The sequence below is a fragment of the Panthera leo genome, chromosome C1 (assembly GCF_018350215.1).
Source record: "Panthera leo isolate Ple1 chromosome C1, P.leo_Ple1_pat1.1, whole genome shotgun sequence".
Taxonomy (NCBI): Eukaryota; Metazoa; Chordata; class Mammalia; order Carnivora; family Felidae; genus Panthera; species Panthera leo.
Window position 1 is genome coordinate 65,070,007 of NC_056686.1, and position 20,910 is coordinate 65,090,916.

The 20,910-nt window shown below is 37.3% G+C and overlaps 1 protein-coding gene across 3 annotated transcripts in view; it reads left to right on the top strand.

Moving 5' to 3' along the window:
- The window catches only part of GIPC2 (GIPC PDZ domain containing family member 2), an 86,222-nt gene extending 80,716 nt beyond the window's left edge, over positions 1 to 5,506 (top strand). For 2 of the 3 annotated variants that reach the window (XM_042952315.1, XM_042952317.1), the window contains exon 6: positions 679 to 2,482. In XM_042952315.1, coding sequence (XP_042808249.1) covers positions 679 to 824 — 146 coding nt within the window. In that variant the 3' untranslated portion in view covers positions 825 to 2,482. Of the gene's footprint in view, positions 1 to 678; positions 2,483 to 5,435 lie in introns of those variants that run through there. The other variant, XM_042952316.1, reaches the window with a different exon arrangement.
- The last annotated feature ends 15,404 nt before the right edge of the window (positions 5,507 to 20,910 follow it).

Below are 20,910 nucleotides of genomic sequence, written 5' to 3' on the forward strand. Positions count from 1 at the left end.
AAACACCTGAGCCTCATGGGTTCCCAGCTAGTTTGGGCAGGTTCCATGGGAATGTGTACTCCTGGAGATGTTGGTTCCCAGACATAAGATATGGGGCCCAGGTAATTTACTGGAAAAACAGAATAAGGGCACCACTTCCTCTTTCTATCTTAAACAAGAAAGGGGCTCAGAAAAAGTTACCTTGATTCCACAAGTAGATAGATACCTTTCTCCTCTTCTCCGTAGCTTGATTTTCCCATTCCAAATTGTTATCCTTTGTCTTTTTTCTTTTGAGGGGCCGGGAGGACTAGATTCCATTCTAGTTAAGAGTGGGGTACTGGTAGAACTAGTGGCTGTGAAGAGGTGGGGGAGGGATGATGTACTTGGAGTTTCCCAGCAGGGTTAGCCACAGGGTTTTCTTTCAGGAGCTCTTGTCACGCCCATAGGATTAGCAGTGGTTCCTGACTGTTGGGCTCCAAGGTGGAGGAGAGGACAGGACAGCTGCAAATCTGGCTGCAGGGGACAGATTGTTTAAAAATATATTTGCTACCTTGATACGATAGAATGTTAATGTTATAACTTGTACTAGAAATATATCTATGCATGTTACATTTAGAAAGTAATTTTCCTGGTGCCATTTTTCTCCAATCTGTGATGCTGTTGCATGTGTCATTAATTTTTAAAAATTGTTTTTGATAGCTACCACAATGTTTGAAGCTGGAAAGGACAAAGGTAATCCAGATGAATTTGCTGTGGCACTTGACGAAACTCTTGGAGACTTTGCGTTCCCAGATGAATTTCTCTTTGATGTTTGGGGAGCCATCGGTGATGTGAAACGAGAATGATTATGATGTGGATGATCCATCTCTGGAGAAATGAACCATTCTTCCTTTTTTGAAATCCCATAAGATCTGTTTTTAGACACTGTTACGGACTCTGGTTTGGCCTTATGTGTATGAAATACCTTCTTTGAAATATAATTTTGGTTTCTGGGTATCTTCTAATGCAGTTTCATATGTGCTATTCTTAAGATAAATTACCTAAAATATCAATTTAAATATTCATTCAAGAGTCTTTTTAAAGTAAGTTTTAGGGAGTATTTCTAGAGAGATGATTTTGCTCCACATTAACCCATGTTTTCTTTTCCACATAGAAGTCATTGATTGCATTAGGTCTGTAGCTCATTGTCAATATCTTAATGCAGTGAAACTAGGATTAGAGTTTGATTTGTCTTGTAGCATCTTCATTTTGTTATACCAGCCTGAGCAGGATATGTTCAGGAAGCGAAGTGTGAATTATGCCACCTATAGGTCTAGAAGCATTGTTTCTTTAATCCACTGAGTAAGAGGAGGAAGGTTTCTATAGTCTCTTGACGTCTATAGCCTACTTTCTCTCTTCATAAAACAAGGATTGATTGACTTGCTTTTTGCTTCTTTGTAATTACTTTTTTTAAAAATCTTGTGAAATCTGTTGTGGTATGTGTTTGCTTGTGTGGAAGAAAGGTGGAAAAGGCAGATAGAGTAGAAACCACTTATATTTGATTTTTTTTTTAAAGCAATTCTTTAACCATTATTTCTTTTTCCACTCATACCCACGTTTATGTTACCTTTTATAAGCACTCCAGGGAAGGTTTTTTATAGTCCTTGTGGAACTTTTCTCTTGAAAGATATTTACTCAGAAAATAACTATGTTTGAGAACATTTTTTTGGGTGAAAGAGCAATGCTTTTAAGCCCCCTAAACTTTAGAGGAGATAGCATCAGAAATCGATTTCCCCCGGTGGAAATAAAGGAGGACCAGAGGAATTGAGAAAATATATTAGCCTATTATTTTAGAGTTCTAACATACTTTCTCTAAAACCTTACATTATTGAGAAAATTGAGGGCAAATGACTGTCTTATCACTCTTATTTGACATGTTATAGATGTAGGAGAAATGGAAATGAATGGTTTCAACATAGATCATTTAATAAGGCAGAGCATGGTGTGACCAAGCATTCTTCTAAAGTGTTGTATGGAAGATGCTGTGTGCTGCCATGGTAATCAGAAATAATAACCCATGAGGGCTGTGTTCCAGGAAATCAGAAGTAGTTCCCTTTTCGTGCTGAGTTAATGCTAAGATAACTATTGATTTCTGGTACAACTTTACCTGGACAGACATCCACTCCTCTTTCACATAAATCTAATGCTATGAAGCTGATATTCTTTGTCTCATTAATCTGAGACCTGTACAGAAGCCCGGTTTTACTCATTAATGTGTAACAAAAGTAGGTTATAGAATGTGGTTTGTCTTATTGTACTTGCCCATCATTTGAAAATAGGACCCACCTCAGGATGTAATTTGTTGTTACTTGTTCATTGGATTTCTTTTGGAGCTCCCCAAGTATCTATTAATTATTAACACCATCTGTCTTAGAAGGACACACAAAGAAAGAGTTGATATTTTTCTTTCTTTCTTTCTTTTTTTTTTTTTGAGAGCATGTGTATATGCGTGTGCACAGGGGAGGAGTAGAGGGAGAGAGAGAATCTTTAGCAGCCTCCATGCCCAGTGAGAGCCCAACATGGGGCTCCATTTCAAGATTGTGAGATCATGACCTGAGCTGAAATCAAGAGTTGGGTGCTTAACAAACTGAGCCACCCAGGCACCCCAAGAGTTTGATATTTTTAGAGATGAAAACATTGAAGCCCACGGAAACATTTTAAACAAAAAAATTCTTGTCACTAGATGTTAGATCTGAAATGATAAGTCATTATTATGATCGATGTCCGTTTATCCTTTTTTTGGGGATGCAGGAAGATTGATTCCCTGTGATTTATGGAGTCTCATATTCACAAAGTGGGTTATACTCACCATGATTTTTCTAGAGTTTTGATATGTAAGATACCAGGGTCCAGGTACAGCTGTAACTCCACTTGTCTGTTGGCGTTAAATGGCAGTTATTATTTAGGGCTTCAGCTGTGCACAGGTACTTTAATACTAGTAAGTTTTTCCTTGAAATGTCTTTCTCTCTCACCTCTATTGCTAAGCTGATAACAGGGTCAGTTTCTTTGTCATTATGTTCCCTTACATGAAGATATATCTGTTTGTGAACTTGGTGACTTTCGGTAACACTCTGAACAAAAAGAACAGGGTCTCTTTTTAGATGTCATGGTCTGCAGTTTGGGCTACCTTCCTGCTACAGTGAGACCAATCTTTCCCCAGCCCCCTCACTAAGCATGCTATTTCATTGGTCCCTCTGAACATTTCCAGAAACCTCTGTCATCATCTTTTGTTCTGTAAGGGTTCCCTGCCCGGTGGAGAAGGGTATTTAATTCTTGATTTTCTTCCATGAAAAACAGCATCTTTCAGTGGCTACTAAGAGCACATGTTTTCTTTGTGGCAGAGAATACATGCGATGACTGAACATTGGGCTAGATGGAGCCTCGAACATAGCTTGGTCCTGATCAAGTGTATAAATTCTGATGATTACAAATAGGTACATTTTGGGTTTCTGTGACATTTCATAAATGTAATTATGTGAAACTCTTTAAGAATTCAGTTATAAAAGCAGTAATCAGTTAACCTCTGTTTGGGGCTGCCATATCCAATATTGTAATGTGAACAGATGATTAAATAGAGATAATTTTGCCAAATGATTAATTTGCTATATTTCCTCCTATAACTTTAACAAATAGACATTTTCTAAGTACAGCACGTTTTCTTTAGGTCCATGTTATTGCTAGACCTTCATCAAGTTGAGAGAGAGCCTTCCTGGCGTTCTTCAGTTACCATTGCCTATCTGGCAGAGTAGCAAAATAAATTCCATCTGCAAATAGTTTTCAAAATAATGGTTCTTCTAAACAGAGCATAGTTATCCGCCATATGAAAGTTGGATCATATAATGACCCTCTCACCCTCTGATACCTCTAAAAATATATGGGTACTAATAGCATTGCTATTATTCTGGTGGAAGTAATAGGTTAGAAGGACAGTGGGGGTTTTACCCAAGCTAGAAGTGAATAAAGAGATAGGAGATGTTGTTCAGCTATAGTGCCAAGAATTAGTGCTCTGGGTAAAATGCACATTTATTATCTTCTTGACACCGATTGAAAGGGACATCAGAGTAATTACAAGTCCTAACACATATCATGGTTATAAAATGTTTCTAAGATTGTGAAGTGTACAAATGGCACAGCCTGTCCCTACCTATTACCTGAAAACTAGTTCTAAGAAATGACTCTAGGTTATTATCTGCCAGGAGGATTGAAAGTTGAATATGACATCTTGAATTTTAGACATTAAGCCTCTGTAAAACTTCAGTATAGCCATAGATATTTTTTAAAGCAGTAACAAAAAGAAATTTAAAAGATTTTCTGGTAGATTGTTTTAAGTATACATCTTATATTTTGAACTGTTTGTGCTGTGCAGTAAGTAGTATTGACTATATACAGGTAAAATATTCTACAGTTTTGGAAAAAGGAAAGCTTTTCTCTTTTATAAAAATCATAACATATTCTTTAAAATGTTTTTTTGAGATTGAATTTTGGGAATCTGTTATGTGAAATCGTAACGTATTTTGATATTGTTTAAAAATGTGTTTACTGTATTTCTACTCATAGATGTATAAATGTTCATGCACTGATCAAAGTAAATTATTGTAAAGCTATAATTTATAATCTTTCTTATATTTAAAATATGACTCCTTAAAATAAACTTTTCATGAAAAAATGTTTTTATCATAAAAATTTGGGGTTTTATTTTATTTTATTTTATTTTATTTTATTTTATTTTATTTTATTTTTAACGTTTATTTATTTTTGAGACAGAGAGAGACAGAGCATGAACGGGGGAGGGTCAGAGAGAGGGAGACACAGAATCTGAAACAGGCTCCAGGCTCTGAGCTGTCAGCACAGAGCCTGACGCGGGGCTCGAACTCACGGACCGTGAGATCATGACCTGAGCCGAAGTCGGCCGCCCAACCGACTGAGCCACCCAGGTGCCCCCAAAATTTGGGGTTTTAAATGTTAGGCTTTTTGTTTAAATGATTCAGGGGATAACACGTGTAATTGTTTAGGTCTTTATGTTTTTAATACATCATTGGTATTTTTTTTTCTCAGTGTATTTTTTCCTCAATGAAAATCCCAAAATTATGTAGTTTGGTTCAGTAAAAATACAAGAGATATGCACTGCCGGGGTACTCTAAGATAAAATAGTCATAATCTTTTTCTGTTTATTAGATGGAGGTTTACCCAGGGTGACATTTCCTTATTCAACCAATTTTATGGCAGTAGTTTCCAAACAATAGTGTAAGTAGAAGAAATATCAGCTTATAACTCTTAGGTAGTTATGCCTTTTGGATTCATTATCTCCTTGATGCAGTTTGAAGGCCCTATCAGAGCTGTTAGAAATCCTTAAAAATATGGTAATTTCATATGTTTGGGGTGGAGTCCAGGAATCTGCATTTTGACCCATTCTCCAGATGGTTGTTCCAATGGAAGTGAATCATGGACCTTTACTTTGAAGTCTCTGAAGGTCATGGACTAGCATTGGGTAGGAATGATAGATACGACTTCAAGAACTTACCATCTGTCAAGGTAAGCAGAGACCTAAAAGAGCTCTCAAATACCATAGGTAAGTGATAAAATGGATATAAAATAGTATGGGAAGAAGCTGTAGATGACAGTAAGATTTCTTTTAATTTCACCAAGTGGGTGATTTTCTAAATGTAACTTGGTATGCCAGAAGAATTTGTTCTTGGAGAAGGAGACTTCCCAATTGGTGCACTATGGATTAACCCATGTGATAGTTTTGTCTCAGTTTACATGCAGTATTTGATACTTCCCATTGATACAAATAATATTGGCTATTTATCTTTCTCTTACTAGGTATTTTATTCTCTTCTAGTTTTGTAGATGAGGATCCTCCTAGTGGTTTTTAGAGTGGAATTGACATGCATGATAAGATTGATCTCAATGGAAATAACTTCAGTGGATACTGTAGTTTTAATTATGGAGAAGCTAAGCTTCTAAAAATGCTACTTGAACTCTTGTGTAGATTTTTCTCTTAGTGAGGTTCCTTCATGTAGGGGGTAGAGTGAATATGATTCATGCTTCATTATCTTCTTATGTGTCACCCAAAAATATGTTGACATAATATTTATGATTAAAAAAAATTGTAGATCCAGTGAGTTTAATTTAGCTTTGAAAAAGTTTCTCTAGGGGCTCTGGATGGCTCAGTCAGTTAAGCGTCTGGCTCTTGAGTTTTTGGTTCAGGTCATGATCTCATGGTTCATGAGTTTGAGCCCTGCATCAGGCTCTGAGCTGACAGTGTGGAGCCTCCTTGGGATTATTTGTCTCCCTCTCTCTCTGCCTCTTCTCTGCTCATGTTTGCTCATGCTCTCTCTCAAAAATAAACATAAAAAAAAAGTTCCTCTAAGTTTGAATTCTTACCCACTTTTCCAGGTGAGTTGTTATAAAAATAGTTTGATTTTATTTTTATAGGTTTCCAGTGTAGGATAGGTTAGGTGTGGGAAATGAAAATGGGAACATTGCAGCCATGTTCTTGCAATGTTCTTCCCTCCTCTCCACTGTGCATCCCTTCCTGGCTTCTTCTTTACCCACCCTCTATCCATGGGGGGTTCCTCAGGCCCAGACCTGGGTTCTGTCCCCTTTTCTACCCTCTTCTTGGAAGACTCATCTATTCCCATGGCTTTCAGCATTTTTACAGTTACAACTCCTAGATATATATCTTAACATTTTGGATTGCTCTTCTGAGATTTATATTCAGATATCAACTGCTTTCTTGACCTCTCCACTTGTGTGTCAGAACTTTAACGTGTTCAGGATGAAGCTAATTTTAAAGTCTTATTTTCTTTAATTTTCTCTGACAGGAAGTGGCATCATAATTCGCTTCATTGTTTCTTTCTTCACCTACTGTACCTAATTCATCTGTCTCCCAAATGTCTACTTCTTTCTAGTTTCACTGTCCCCTGTTTCATCCATGCCTCATTTCCATCTGGGCTGCTGCTTCAGGCTCTGCATGGCTCTTCCATCTTCCATTCTTGCCTTCCTCCAGTTTAGGTTTTACCTAGTAATGGGAGTGCTCTGAAAACATTGATTACAGGACATAAGTGTTCAGCTTTCTTGAAAGTGAAGATGTCAGGGTCTTAATGTTTTTCTTCTCTGGAAGGGCTTGATCTAATGCTCATTTTTGTCTTTGAGGGAAGGGGCACTGGTTTTTGGATGATTCAGCTTCTACTAAAGGGCACACAGAGGCTAAAGGCTATGGGGGTGTATGTGTGTGAGTGTGTTGGGGAAGGTGGGGGGAGAAAGGTCCAAACAGGAAGATTGTGCCTTGTTTTCCTGCAGACTTGTTATAGCTAGATGGAGTGTTAGATCAACAGGGGCGAGAACCTTCCAAAGATTCCTGCTGTCTCCTCATTGCAGAGGCAGTAAGACTCCCAGTCAGGGGTGATGTTTGAGCACCCAGGACCCTTGTCGAAGCCTGAGTCATTGAGCAGAGCCCAGCAGCTTTCATAGAACCAGCACTTCCCGTCTCGTTTGTTTCTCTCATCAGTGTTTGGTGAGGACTTTTTTGTATGCAGTTTTGCCTACTGTTGTCCAGCAGGAGGGCTGTCACATCAGCTCAGACCTCTGGCTTATTCCTGTGGGTTCCCTGCTCTAGGCTCTTTTTTTTTCGTTTGGTAATGATGTGACCCACATATAAACCTGAGAAGAGAGAGATGGTCCCTTGGATACGCCTAGTGGAGTGGTGGGGAAAGCCTTTGCTTTTGTACCAGCACAAGACTTTCCACAGGGACATGGGCAAATGACCCTTTCTGCTACATGTTAATGGGATCACACCACCCTCCTTCAGGCTCTTTACAGCGGCCTCCAGAGCCCTGCCCACTTCATCGCCACACTTCTCCAAGTGTGTGCTCTGGTTACACGGAACTGTTTTTCACTTTTCACTTTTCACCAAGCACTTCCTTTCTTAGAGCTATTTCACTTTGTTTTCTCTTCCCTGAGTACTGTTCCTCCTATTTGCATGACCGTGTCCTTGTCATCCTTCAGTAGTTAATTTAAATGGCATTTCTTTGGGGATGACGTTTTTGACCTTCTTCCTCCCTTTATTCTCTGTATTCTTGATTTCAGCCCTTGTTTGTTTTCACCCTAACCATCAGTATTTTAAATTGTTTCATTTTTCTTCTATATTCCCCACTTGAATATCAGTTTCTTGGCGGTGGGATTGTTTTTATCTCTTACTGTTCTATCCCCAGCACTTGGCATGGAGCCTGGTATGTATTAAACACTAACAAAATAATTACTAATAAGGAACTTCAAATGTTAATTGAGTGCCCACTGTGTTCTCAGTTGTTGGAAGTAGATCAATTCACCTAATCCTCAGCAAACCCCTGAGGAAGGCAATGATCATCTTCACTTTAAAGGTGAAGAAACAGGTCCAGAGAAATTAAATACCTTGCTCTAAGGCACATGTTTGGTTAGTGGCACACAGGATTTGAACCCAGTTTTAAGTCCTGACTCTCTCTCAGCTTGATCCTGTTAATACTTTACCAGAGCAATGTTCTCACTCACTCAACTGAGGAAAGCTGTAGAGGGGATTAAACCCAGAGAACAAGGCTATAGGCTCACTTGGCTGCTGTCATCAGTCTGAGTAGGGAACAGCTACTCTGAGGGCAAGCCAAGAAGCGGACTTAAATGGCTAAGTGATGGATTTTATGTTACAAACCATACGCTAAAGGATTTTTAGTGATTCTTTAGAGTAAAAAAAATTGTGACTGGCAATAGTTAAGTCTAGATTAAAAACAAACAAAACAAACATTGTAGTCACTGGCATAATAAATTCTTGCTGGTGTAACTAAAGGAAAAAAAAAAAAAAAAAGATTAAGAAAGTTCCTGACCATATCTTGGAGAATGAAGACTGGCTTTGAAATCCTTCAAATCTGGTTAAAGTGATTTTATGGTTTAATTGTTTTGATTTGAGTTGTGGGTATTTTGCTTCTGGAGTCATTATTGTTTATGTTTCAGAAAACTAAGGGGTGAGTGCTGTGTTCTTTAGTTTTTTTTTTTTAAAATCATTGTTTCACAAATTTTTTAAAAGCAGCTTATCACCAAATGCTTTGTGTACCATTTACTGTTTGAAAATGTCATTAGCATTTGAGGTTTCATGGAGCATGGAATATCACCATTAACCATTTTTAAGACTAAGATACTTGAATTCTGAGACATGAATTGAGAAGTTAATGTTGCTCAGAAGCCCATTTCTAGACAAAAAATTTAATTTGTGGGTCAAAGAGGTGAGTTTATAGAGATGATTATAAATTTCCTGAATATATTCCCTGCTCAGTTTTCTATACATAAGAGTGGTCAGTTTCAACATATGAGTTGATGAATAGGGAATATTTGTGAGGCTTCCCTCAATATTAAACCCAAAGTAAGACTGTAACTGTGGTAATGAAAAAAATGAAGTCAATCATATGTCTTTCCAGAGATCAAATATTCATTTGTAATTTGGACAGGTTTATTGAATTCCTAGTTAAAGGAGGTCCAGGGAAATTCTGAAGAAGGTATATTGACTTAAATAGAATTAAGTGGCATTTTCAGGACTGATCATTCTAAAATTCTATGGATTGTGTCTGTGACTCTTATTTTTGAATTTTTTGATAAACACAGTTAATCACCTTGGTATAATGTTTTAAAATAATTAGTTTCCAGGAAGTTTCTTCCAGGTGATCTAGTGCTTGGAAGGAGACCGCCCAGCTCTCTACCACCTTGCCACCTGACAAAGGGAATTCACTAGGCAATTTAAAAAATTTACATTTTCTGACCAGTAGGTGGCACTGCCTGCCCTCGGGACTACCTCAAGTCTATCTGTCTCTTATGCAACTAACCTTCCATACCAACTTAGCTGTTTTGTATTCTTCTTGTATCTGTTCTGACTTGTCCAGCCTGACTTTTGAGGTCATTTGTGATTTCACTAAGGAGGATAGCTTTTTGACAGTGCAAGTGTCTTTGATACCTGGACAGTTTCTTCTCAGAATCTGGGGGATTATATCTTCTGGTCTGGGAGAGTGTTCAGAGTGAATGACTAATTCTGCAAAACCAACCAAGGCTCCTTGAGATCTGAGAGGCGAATAAATGACTGAGCACTGAAGTACTGTAGGAGGTGATTATGGTTAATATCCTGTGAAAGTTATAGATGGCTTCATACCAAGCGTAAAATTAAATAGGTACATTAAAAACTTTAAAACCTTATTCATGACTTCAAAACTTTTAAATAAGTTTTAAGCAAATAGTTAATTGTGAATTTGTTCTTTCCTTGAATAAATAAAGCAAGTTGAGCTTCTTTATATTTAGTAATTAATATTGTGTGATAATTCACATCATGAAAAAAACCATGGAGATAGAATTCTGGCCAGACATTGATTTCATATGTTACTGTTTCGACGACTGTCATTTGAACTAACTTTTCTTCTCTCTAATGTTTTTTTACATTTAAGTAATTTGCCAATACTTCTGAGTTATAATATCTTGTACTTATAGGATATTTCCCCCTTATTAAATGTATATCAGATCTATTATCAACTGATGTTATTCAGGACCCATTAGCTATAGCTAAATGACATTTGTTAGAAATAAGAGTTTTAAAAGTTGGGATTGTAATAATTTCCTATAATTATAATTGAACTGCTTCCTTATAGGCATACTTGTCAATTCAGGTCCAGGGTCTATATGCATGATTTCCTGCTGCTGTATGGAGTATACTAGCCCATGAAAGAAGCAACTGAATCACAAATCAACACCCTCAATTAAAAGTATTTTATCTAGGCTTTATAACTGGTCATAGGGAATAGCAGATATGTAAAAGCAAAGGTGAAGTTGGAAGGAATCAGTGGCTTCTAGAGAATTTCCCTTTATTAGACCTCCTGAAAAGCCCTGTTGTAAGCATTGGTCTTATGTTAAATGTCCAAATTCTTCATGTTGCGTTGATAGTAAGGATTTCATAATCTCTGGAATTTAGTAATTCCAGGAAAAGCGTGGACAATTAGATGGTGAACTAGATGGTGAATGTCAGCCATTAGTCTATTGTTGGATTCCTTAATCTAGCTGATTTGTGGCTCATTTTTGCACTTATGTTTGTTTCCTCTGTCCACAGTGTGTTTTATTAAGTATGGCATGTTCCACATGGTTGGAACCAAATATCCAAACCAAATGTTAGACTTGGATTTCACTAGCCTGTGAAAGACCATGTCTCTGATTGACACTTGCAGGAGTCTGTCTATGTACCTCATTTTCTGCAGATCTGGAGGATTTTGGTTCATTTCTTCAAGGGCACAAACAGTCTGCACTTTGGGCTTCAGTCTCCATTGTCCTGGAGAGTGTGCGCCTCTCCTGATCGATGACCTGGGACCTCTCATTGTCTCTGGGTCTCTGTAAGTTGAATTTTATATAAAACCTGGATGCATTTCAAGGACAAGAGATGCAAAACAAACTTCCATGCTGTTCTGCCATCTTGGCCCCCTCCCCTGAATTTTATATAAAATCATCCTATTCGTCAGGATTCAGTTACAGAGAACACAATCTGCTGTACTGTTATAAGCGGAAAATAATGCAATCTAGGTTACCAAATAGGCCCCAGAATTGTTAGCACTCCAGAGAAGCCTCTAAGCTGAGGGAGGTAGACACAAGGATGGATTCCCAAAGTCTTGCTGCCCAACTGGGTTGCTAATGGAGCTGCTGCCATGGTCAGGAAGCTGTTCTGCTAAATCTTTTTTAAAAAAATTCTTTTTAATGTTTATTTTTGAGAGAGAGAGAGAGTGAGTATGGGGAGGGGGAGGGGACAGAGAGAGGGAGACACAGAATCTGAAGCAGGCTCCAGGCTCTGAGCTGTCAGTACAGAGCCTGATGTGGGGCTTGAACTCAGGAACTGTGAGAACCTGAGCCAAAGTCGGACACTTAACTGACTGAGCCACCCAGGCACCCCGTTTCTACTAAATCTTTAGCAGCTCTGGAGCCATATCACTTCTGCTGTATCTGCCTTCTGAATTGAAATCTTGAGTGCACATGAATGGCAGAACTTAAATCCTATCCAGAATCTGTAGCTGCAAAAGACCCTGAGGTAAAAAGTTTCTTTGTCCACTCTAGTATCAGAAGGATAACGCAGCAAGATTGGAATAGATGTTGAGCAAGCCAATCCAAAATATTTGCTACTACCAATAGTCTATATTTAAGTCAGACTTATTTTTAAGCAGCCCAGCTTACTTCCCTAATTGGGAAAAACCAGCCAGCCTTTTTTGGCATGTAAGCAGACAGCCAGAACATATTTATATAGATTGGTAAACTATTTTTTAAAATTCATGCTGTCTTTTAAAAATAAAATCGGTGGAGCACCTGGGTGGCTCAATCAGTTGAGTGTCTGACTCTTGATTTTGGCTCAGGTCATCATTCCAGGGTCATGGGATCAGGTTCCATGCTGAGTGTGGAGCCTGCTTAAGATTCTCTCTCTCCTTCTGCACCAAGCCCCCCGCCTCCCCCCCCCCCCAGCTCATGTGCTCACTCGTGCTCTCTCTGTCTCTCAAATAAGATAAAATAAAGTAAAATCAAATCAAATCACTGGCTAACATATTTTGTTGAAGCTTGTGTGAAAGTTGGTGAAATGGGCATAGGATAAAACAGTACCACCCTGCAGATCCCATTGCCTTGAGACAAAACAATCTACATTAGAAGATTTTATTCTTGAAAATAAAAAAGTAAAAGCTTTATAGATTAATTGTTGAGTTGTGTGGTATGAGAACTTGTTGGTGCATTCTTTTCTCTGAATTTCTGCAAGGCTGCTGATTAGTTTTGGGCTCAGTGGGCAATCATCCGCTGTAATTTTCTTTCATTTGTATTTTGCTTTCTCTACTGGGTGAATGTTCCAACTTTCTTTTCCTTTAAAAAAAAATCCTTTGTTCCTACACAAATGGTGGTTTGCTTGAAAGAATTTTATTAGGTTTACTTCATTATTATAGAGTGTCTCAGTGCAAAGGATATAAGACAAATCATATTAAGGAACTGATAGACTGTTAATTGATCTAAATGAACAAATGACCTTTTTTGCCTCTTATCTATGCTGAAGCATCTTTTCAATGGATTACATATTACTTTCCAAATTGGATTTTATAAGTAATGCTAAATGGTAGTGATTTTTTCCTTTATTTGTGCTAAGAACTGATCTAAGTGAACACTTATTCTCCTTTAATTATTTTAGTCACTGACTCTTAATTCCATCCCTGATTGGTTGGTTGTTAAGGCACTACCCTAGTTTAGACATTTTCATCATAAGTGTTTTCATTTTTGTTTTAAAAAATTGTAGATAATTAATGTTTTAAATGTTCTGTACACTGAGAAATTAATGCTGCTGGAAGTCTCTTGGCTCTAAGATATAAAGGTGAGTGAAAATATCATTGTTATATCTTTTAATGTGCTACAAACAAGCCCTGCACTTAGAATTTCATTTTGGCTAGAAAATGTTATAGAATGTATAACATCTTCAGTTTTTGCAAAAGTCTGGGATTTTCTAAGCCTGTCCTTCTTGCAGCATAGTGGTAAAGTCTTTTGTATCTAATTACATCAGATTCTTTTTCCTTCTTTTCCAGTTCAGATTATTTCATCATCTGCAACAGAGAGAAGTAGTTAATGCATGTAAACATATCAAATTAAGTCATACATTAAAAAATGGTAGAGAAAAATGGCTCATAATTGGAGATGATACTGCATAATGAAATATTACATAAGGAAATGGAAGTCATATAGACTTGGGTGCTAGACTAGCTCCACTTACAGGTTAGATAAATTACTTCTCCGGCATTCCGTTTCTTCATGTCTTAAATGGGGAATAATAATATTTACTTGTCGTGAGGTCCTTGCAAGGATTACATAGATAATATACCTAAAACACTTAACATATTATTTGGAACATAGTAAGTATTTAGTAAGTTTATTGTTGTTGGTACACATCCAGAGTTTTCACACGCTGGTAGAGAGGTTCCTGAATATGATAGGAGCTAGGTAGAAGTGCCTGATCTGCTTTCTCCTACCTCCCCATTTCAATAATCTTGAAGGATGTTGACAACTGTAATATTCAGCAACAATCTGCCCTACTTGAGAAGGAATTTATGCCATATGTAAAATACGTAATTTTCTGGAAAAAAATTACCCAAATTGATTCAATGTGAGTAGAAAACCTGAATAGTTCAATCACCATGGAGGAATTAATTCCCTTCATCTACTGAATGACTCTGTGCAGACAGAAAATGTGAGTTTTTTATTTTTGGAAAAAGATGATTTCTATTTTATAGTAACTATTATAGAGCATTGAGACATGCTGAAATTCTATCCATTACTTTACGAGTGTTACATAGTGCTGCTGTACAACTTAAGATTTGAATACTTGAACAGAGATTTGGATAAAAACATCATCTTGATGGGATATCATTGAAATACTGTATTCAAAATGCATGAATGACATGAGAAAATGTATAATGTTCATTTAGAAAGGAGGGCTTGTAACTTTATATTCAGCAGGATCCATTTTGTTAATAATGTATTTTTCTCTTTTAAGTATTTATTTTAATGCCAGTTGGTTAAAATACAGTGTTATATTACTTTCAGGTATACAATATAGTGATTCAACAATTCCATACATCACCCAGTGCTCATCATGAAGAATGAATTCCTTAATCTCCATCACCTATTTAGCCCAGCCCCTCATGCCCCTTACCCCATTCTGGTAATCATCAATTTGTTTTCTATAGTTAAGAGTGCTTCTTGGTTTGCCTCTCTCTTTTATTCCCCCTTTGTTCATTTATTTTGTTAAATTCCACACATCAGTGAGATTGTATAGTATTTATTTTTCTCTGACTGACTTATTTTGGGTAACATAATGCTCGGTAGCACCATCCATGTTGCAAATGGCAGGATTTCATTCTTTTTTATGGCTGGATAGTATTCCATTTTATAAATATACCACATCTTCTTTATCCATTCATCAATTGATGGAAACTTGGGTTGCTCCCATATCTTGGCTATTGTAAATAATGCTGCTATAAACACAAGGATGCATGTATCCTTTTGAATTAGTGATTTTTGTATTCTTTGGGTAAATACCCAGTAGTGCAATTCCTGGATCATAGGGTAGTTCTATTTTTGAAGAACCTCTACACTGTTTTTCATAGTGGCTGCACAGTTTGGATTCCCACCAATAGTGCAGTTGGGTTCCTTTTTCTTCATCCTCGCCAGCACCTGTTGTTTATTGTCATTAATTTTAGCCATTCTGACAGGTGTGAAGTGATATTGTAGTTTTGGTATGTATTTCCCTAATGATCAGTGATGGATTCATCTTTGGAAAAATGTTTATTCATGTCTTCTGCCCGTTTTTAAATTGGATTATTCATTTTGGGGTGTGAGTTTTGGAAGTTTTTTGTACATTTTGGACACCAACTCTTTTCAGATACATCATTTGCAAATATCTTCTATTTCCTAGGTGGCCTTTTAGTTTTGTTGATTGTTTACTTCGCTGTGCAGAATTTTTTATTTTGATGTATTCCCAACAGTTTATTTTTGCTTTTTTTTTCCCTTGCCTTAAGAGACATATCTAGAAAAAAGTTGCTATGGAGTTAAAAATATATATATAAAAGGCAGTAATATAAATACTAACAATAGTAAAATCTAAGTAGTACAATTGTGGGTGACTTTGTTCTTTCTTGTACCTTTGTTTTCCAAATCTCAACAATGATTATGCATTATTTCCATACTCAGAAAAGGAACACTATTCAAAATGGAGACAGTGGCTGTATCAAAATATAGTCATGAAGGATATGATAAAACTTACAATATTAAAAAAAAAGATTTAGACAATTTCACATGGCTAACTTTGTCTTTAGACAGATTTGGGAAGTTTCTCCTTTTAATTTTTTCTTCATTTTCTAACTAGTCCCTTCCCTTCCCTTAAAAAATTAAAATGAATTTTTTAAGCAAATTATCTGTGGACGATACTGTGGAGGAACTGAATTTGGGATATAACAATTTTCTCTAGGTGATGAATGGGCTTTCTGTTTTAATTTTTTGGTCTGTTTCCCATAATGTGACAAAAATGGAAGAAGCCTCGTTTATTGAAAATTCAAAAGCAGATAACTTCTATTGAAAGTTTAAGGTATGAACCCCAATTCAATAAATTAGAAAATACTGCTAGACATTTAAAAATGACTTAATATAGCAAACAGGAAAATTCTATATGTAACTTGGATTTTGTTTCTGAGCTAATGAACTGAATTTTAAGCTACAGAGGCTTGCCCAAAGTAGACACACAAATAGTACATGAAAAAAATTGTTTTAAAGCTTTATTAATTTATCTTCCACTTACCTTATGCTCTAAAGAGATTTCATCTGTAAGAATTCTAGAGTATTGTCCTTTTTGTTCTTAGAATTAACTGATAATATCCTCTTTACTACATAAGATAGTTGTAAATTTCTCAATATTCTAACTTTAAAAATCTATATTACTTGAATTTCAAAACTGTTTGGTATTACAAGGATTATTTGAAGGTTCTATTAGGAATTTTTGGATAATATTGGTCACATATATTAATTGCTATTAAGAAATATATTAATTTTAGGTTTTACTTTGTTGAGAGGAAATAAAACTTAAATAATGTTTAATACTTAAATGTAACAATAATAAAATATTCAAATTGTGAAGATACTGTGAAGGGGAAAATCACTTGAAATTTTAATATCCAAAGATAAACATTGTTAATATTTTATTGTGCATAATGCCAGGAGTGTTCCTGTTTGTTTACTTATGTATTTTAACAAATTGTGATCATGCTCAATATGGTGCTTTAGATCTTGACTTTTTCATTTAACAGTATAGGTGTTTCTAATGTCACAGATGTTTTTCCACAACATGATTTTGCTCATTAAATATTATTCCCTCTGATATCATAATTTATATACACTGAAAATTGAGGTTTTTAAAATAGCTTGCCAGTATTGTAAATAACATGGTGATACAATTTTTCTTTTTTCCGTTAAAGGAATACAAAATCACTTAAAGACATACAAATATAAAAAAAATCTATCAATTTATTAGAAGAATGATTTTTAAATTACTTTCCTTAAAAATCTTCAGGTATAAAACAGAAAACCTGATTTTTGTATTTATTTTTATAAATTTATAGACTGAAGGAAGATATATGAGAGAACTAATTCTAAGGTATATTTGAGAAATTGTAAAAAGGCCTACTAGAAAGAATAATGGGGTAAGCAGACTTCTAAGATGGTTCCCCCCCATTGGTATTTGTGTCCTTGTATAATTTTCTCCCCTTGAGTGTGGGGTGGACTTAATGACTTCGTTCTAAGCAATGGCTATGGCAAAGGTGTGGGGTGTTACTTCTATGATTCAGTTACAAAATGTTGTGACTTCCATCTTGCTACAAGATCCTCTTTGTTGTCTTGGCCTGCATACTTTGATAAAATAGCTGCTCCGTTGGAGAGGCACATGTGGCAAGGAAATGACAGAAATTTGTGGCCAGCAGCCAGCAAGATATTGAGATTTTTATTTTTAGTCCCAACACCCTGTGAGGAACAACTGCCCACAAACACTGAATGAATTTGGGAAGTTGATCCTTCCCCAGTTGAATCTTCAGATGAGACTGTAAATCCTGGCCAACTTCTTGACTGAGGGACAATGAATCACAGGATCCAGATAAGCTGTGCCCAGACTCATGAATTCTAGAAACTGTGAGATAATTGTGCATTATTACAAATTGCTTAGTTTTGGTGTATATTGTTACATTGCATTAGAAAGTAATACAGAATTTAATTAGAAGGGACAAGAAGAAATTCAAAGATCAAGGGAGGGGGCAAGATGGTGGAGCAACATGGAAGCTTTTTGTGTCTCTTTCTTCCCTGAAGTTTAGCTAGGTCAACACCAAACCATCTTGCACACCTAGAAAATTGATCTGAGGATTAACTCAACAATTGGCATAATGTGAACCAAAGAACTTGGCAGCTATGCAGTGCACAAAGAGGTGAACTGAGGGGGAGAGAAGCCACGGAGGGTAGGGATCTGTTTTTTGCTTGCAGAGAGAGGACAGAGATGGGGGAGAGTACAGAAAAAGCACTCCCCCCCCCCCCCCCCCCACACACACACACACCGGAAAGCAGCTGGAGAGAAAGAGAAAGAGTGGAAACACCCATAAGGGACTGAACAAGAAAGGGAGAAAGGAGGTTTGGATACCATTAAGATCAATGAACAGGGGAGCACAGAGTCTGCAACTCTGTAGTTCGATACCTGGCAGAGCTCTGGTGGGAAGGGTGAATCTCCAGGAGTAGATAGTGAAGTCTGAGGGGTCCTCAGGCCACATAGGGAGAGGCAGTTCCCCTGCTGAGAGGACATTTGATACAGGCTGTGTGGCCTCCCCACAGGCAAAGGTCCCAGTGGGCCCTGGAGAACAGCCACGTTTGCTGGTTTTGAAATAAGAATATTAACAGGCAATGAAACTTGATGCCAGATGTGTGTTGTGATTTACCATAATTCCTGAAATGCTGCTGCTACATGATTGCGTGAACTTTTCATGGGATGGGCTGGCACCTAGCTGCAGTCTCTGGACATCTGCAGTGGTGTGGTCATGAGAGTGTTCCCAGGGGTGGGCTGGCACCCCACCATTGCTCGGTGAGACCCTCCTCCAGAGGGTCTGAGCACATCAAAGCTGCAGGGCCCTCTGAAGTGAGGGATTTGTAAACACAGCCTCATCTGAGATAAAACTCTGGACAGAGGTACCTGTCTACCAGAGGTACCTGGTAGGCTGATGACTTGGTCATGGACAGGGTAGAAATGGGGAGTAGATGGAGGACAGAGACAAAGGGGAAGGGTGTTTGATTGGCGAGAGCACAGAGTTCTGATGCTAGAGACTGGGTAGCTGGGTGACTTCATTTTCACCTCTGCCATGCAAGCGCATACATGTGCTACAACAATCCATCCCAGTAAGCTATGCAGCACCATCTAGTGGAGAATTGAGCCATTACACCAAGCCCCATCCAACTGTGCCAGCCATACTCTGGAGGAACACTCCAAGTCTCTCCACCTACTTAGTTTATGATGTATAAAATGATTCGTAGTTTGACTTCTAGGGGAAACTGGATGTAATTTCAATCGTATTCCATTCTGTTCACTGGTCTATCTATTCAAAATTTTTTTCCTTCTTGAATACAGAAAGAGAAAAAACATTTTTATTTTGTTTTTATAAAGATTTCTTTAATTTTTTCCATATTTTGTATATTTTTAAGATTCTATATCAATTCATTCTATTGTATTCATGTATTTTGAAATTTTCAAATGTTTTCCTTTTTTCTCTTTTTCCTATGTTCTATCAAGCAGCTTTCAACAATCACATCAAAATACACCTAGGATATAGCATCTTTTATTTGATTTTTTTGTGTTTCTAATTTCTATTTTATTTTTCTCCCTCCAAAATGATAAAGGAATTCACCCCAAAAGAACAGGAAGAAATGACAGCCAGGGACTTAACACAGATACAAGCAAGATGTCTGAACCAGAATTTAGAATCACAATAATGGGAATGATAACTGGGGCTGAAAAAAGTATAGAATCTCTTTCTGCGGAGATAAAAGAGGTAGAATCTAGTCAGGACAAAATTAAAATGCTATAACTGAGATGCAGTCTTGAATGGATGCCATGGCGGCAATGATGGACAAAGCAGAGCAGCGAATCAGCGATATAGAGGACAAACTTATGGAGACTAACGAAGCAGAAAAAGAGGAAACTAAGGCAAAAGAGCACAACATAAGAATTAGAGAACTCAGTGACTCATTAAAAAGGAATAGCATCCAAATCATGGGGGTCCTAGAAGATGAAGAGAGAAAAAGGGATAGAAGGGTTATGTGAGCAAATCATAGCGGAAAACTTTCCTAACCTGGGAAAGACACAGACCTCAAAACCCAGGAAGCACAGAGAACTCCCATTAGATTCAACAAAAACCAACCATCACCAAGGCATATGGTAGTCAAATTCACAAAATACACAGACAAGGGAAGAATTATGAAAGCAGCAAGGGAAAAAGAGTCCTTAACCTACAAGGGAAGACAGATCAGGTTTGCAACAGACCGATCCACAGAAACCTGGCAGGCCAGAAAGGAGTGGCAGGATATATTCAGTGTGCAGAATAAAAAGAATGCAGCCAAGAATTCTTTATTCAGCAAGGCTGTCATTCAAAATAGGAGGAGAAAAAATTTCTCAAACAAAAACTAAAGGAGTTCATGACCACTAAACCAGCCCTGAAAGAAATCTTAAGGGGGACTCTCTGAGCGGAGAAAAGATGAAACAGAGAACAAGAGCAACAAGGACTAGAAAGAACCAGAGAACACCACCAGAAACTCCCAACTCTACAGGCAACACAATGGCACTAAATTCAAATCTTTCAGTACTCTAAATGTCAAAGGACTAAATGTTCCAATCAAAAGACATAGGATATCAGAATTGATAAGAAAACAAGATCCATCTATGCTGTTTACAAGAGACCCATTTTAGACCTAAAAACACCTTCAGATTGAAAATAAGTGGATGGATAACCATCTGTCATGCTAATGGTCGCCAAAAGAAAGCAGGAGTAGCCATACTTATATCAGACAATATAAATTTTTAAAAATTTTTAATGTTTATTTATTTTTGAGGCAGAGAGTATGAACAGGGGAGGGTCAGAGAGAGGGAGGCACAGATCCGAAGCAGGCTCCAGGCTCTGAGCTGTCAGCACAGAGCCCGACGTGGGGCTCGAACTCATGGTCCGTGAGATCATGACCTGAGCTGAAGTCGGATGCTTAACTGACTGAGCTACCCAGGTGCCCCAACAATATAAATTTTAAAATAAAGACTGT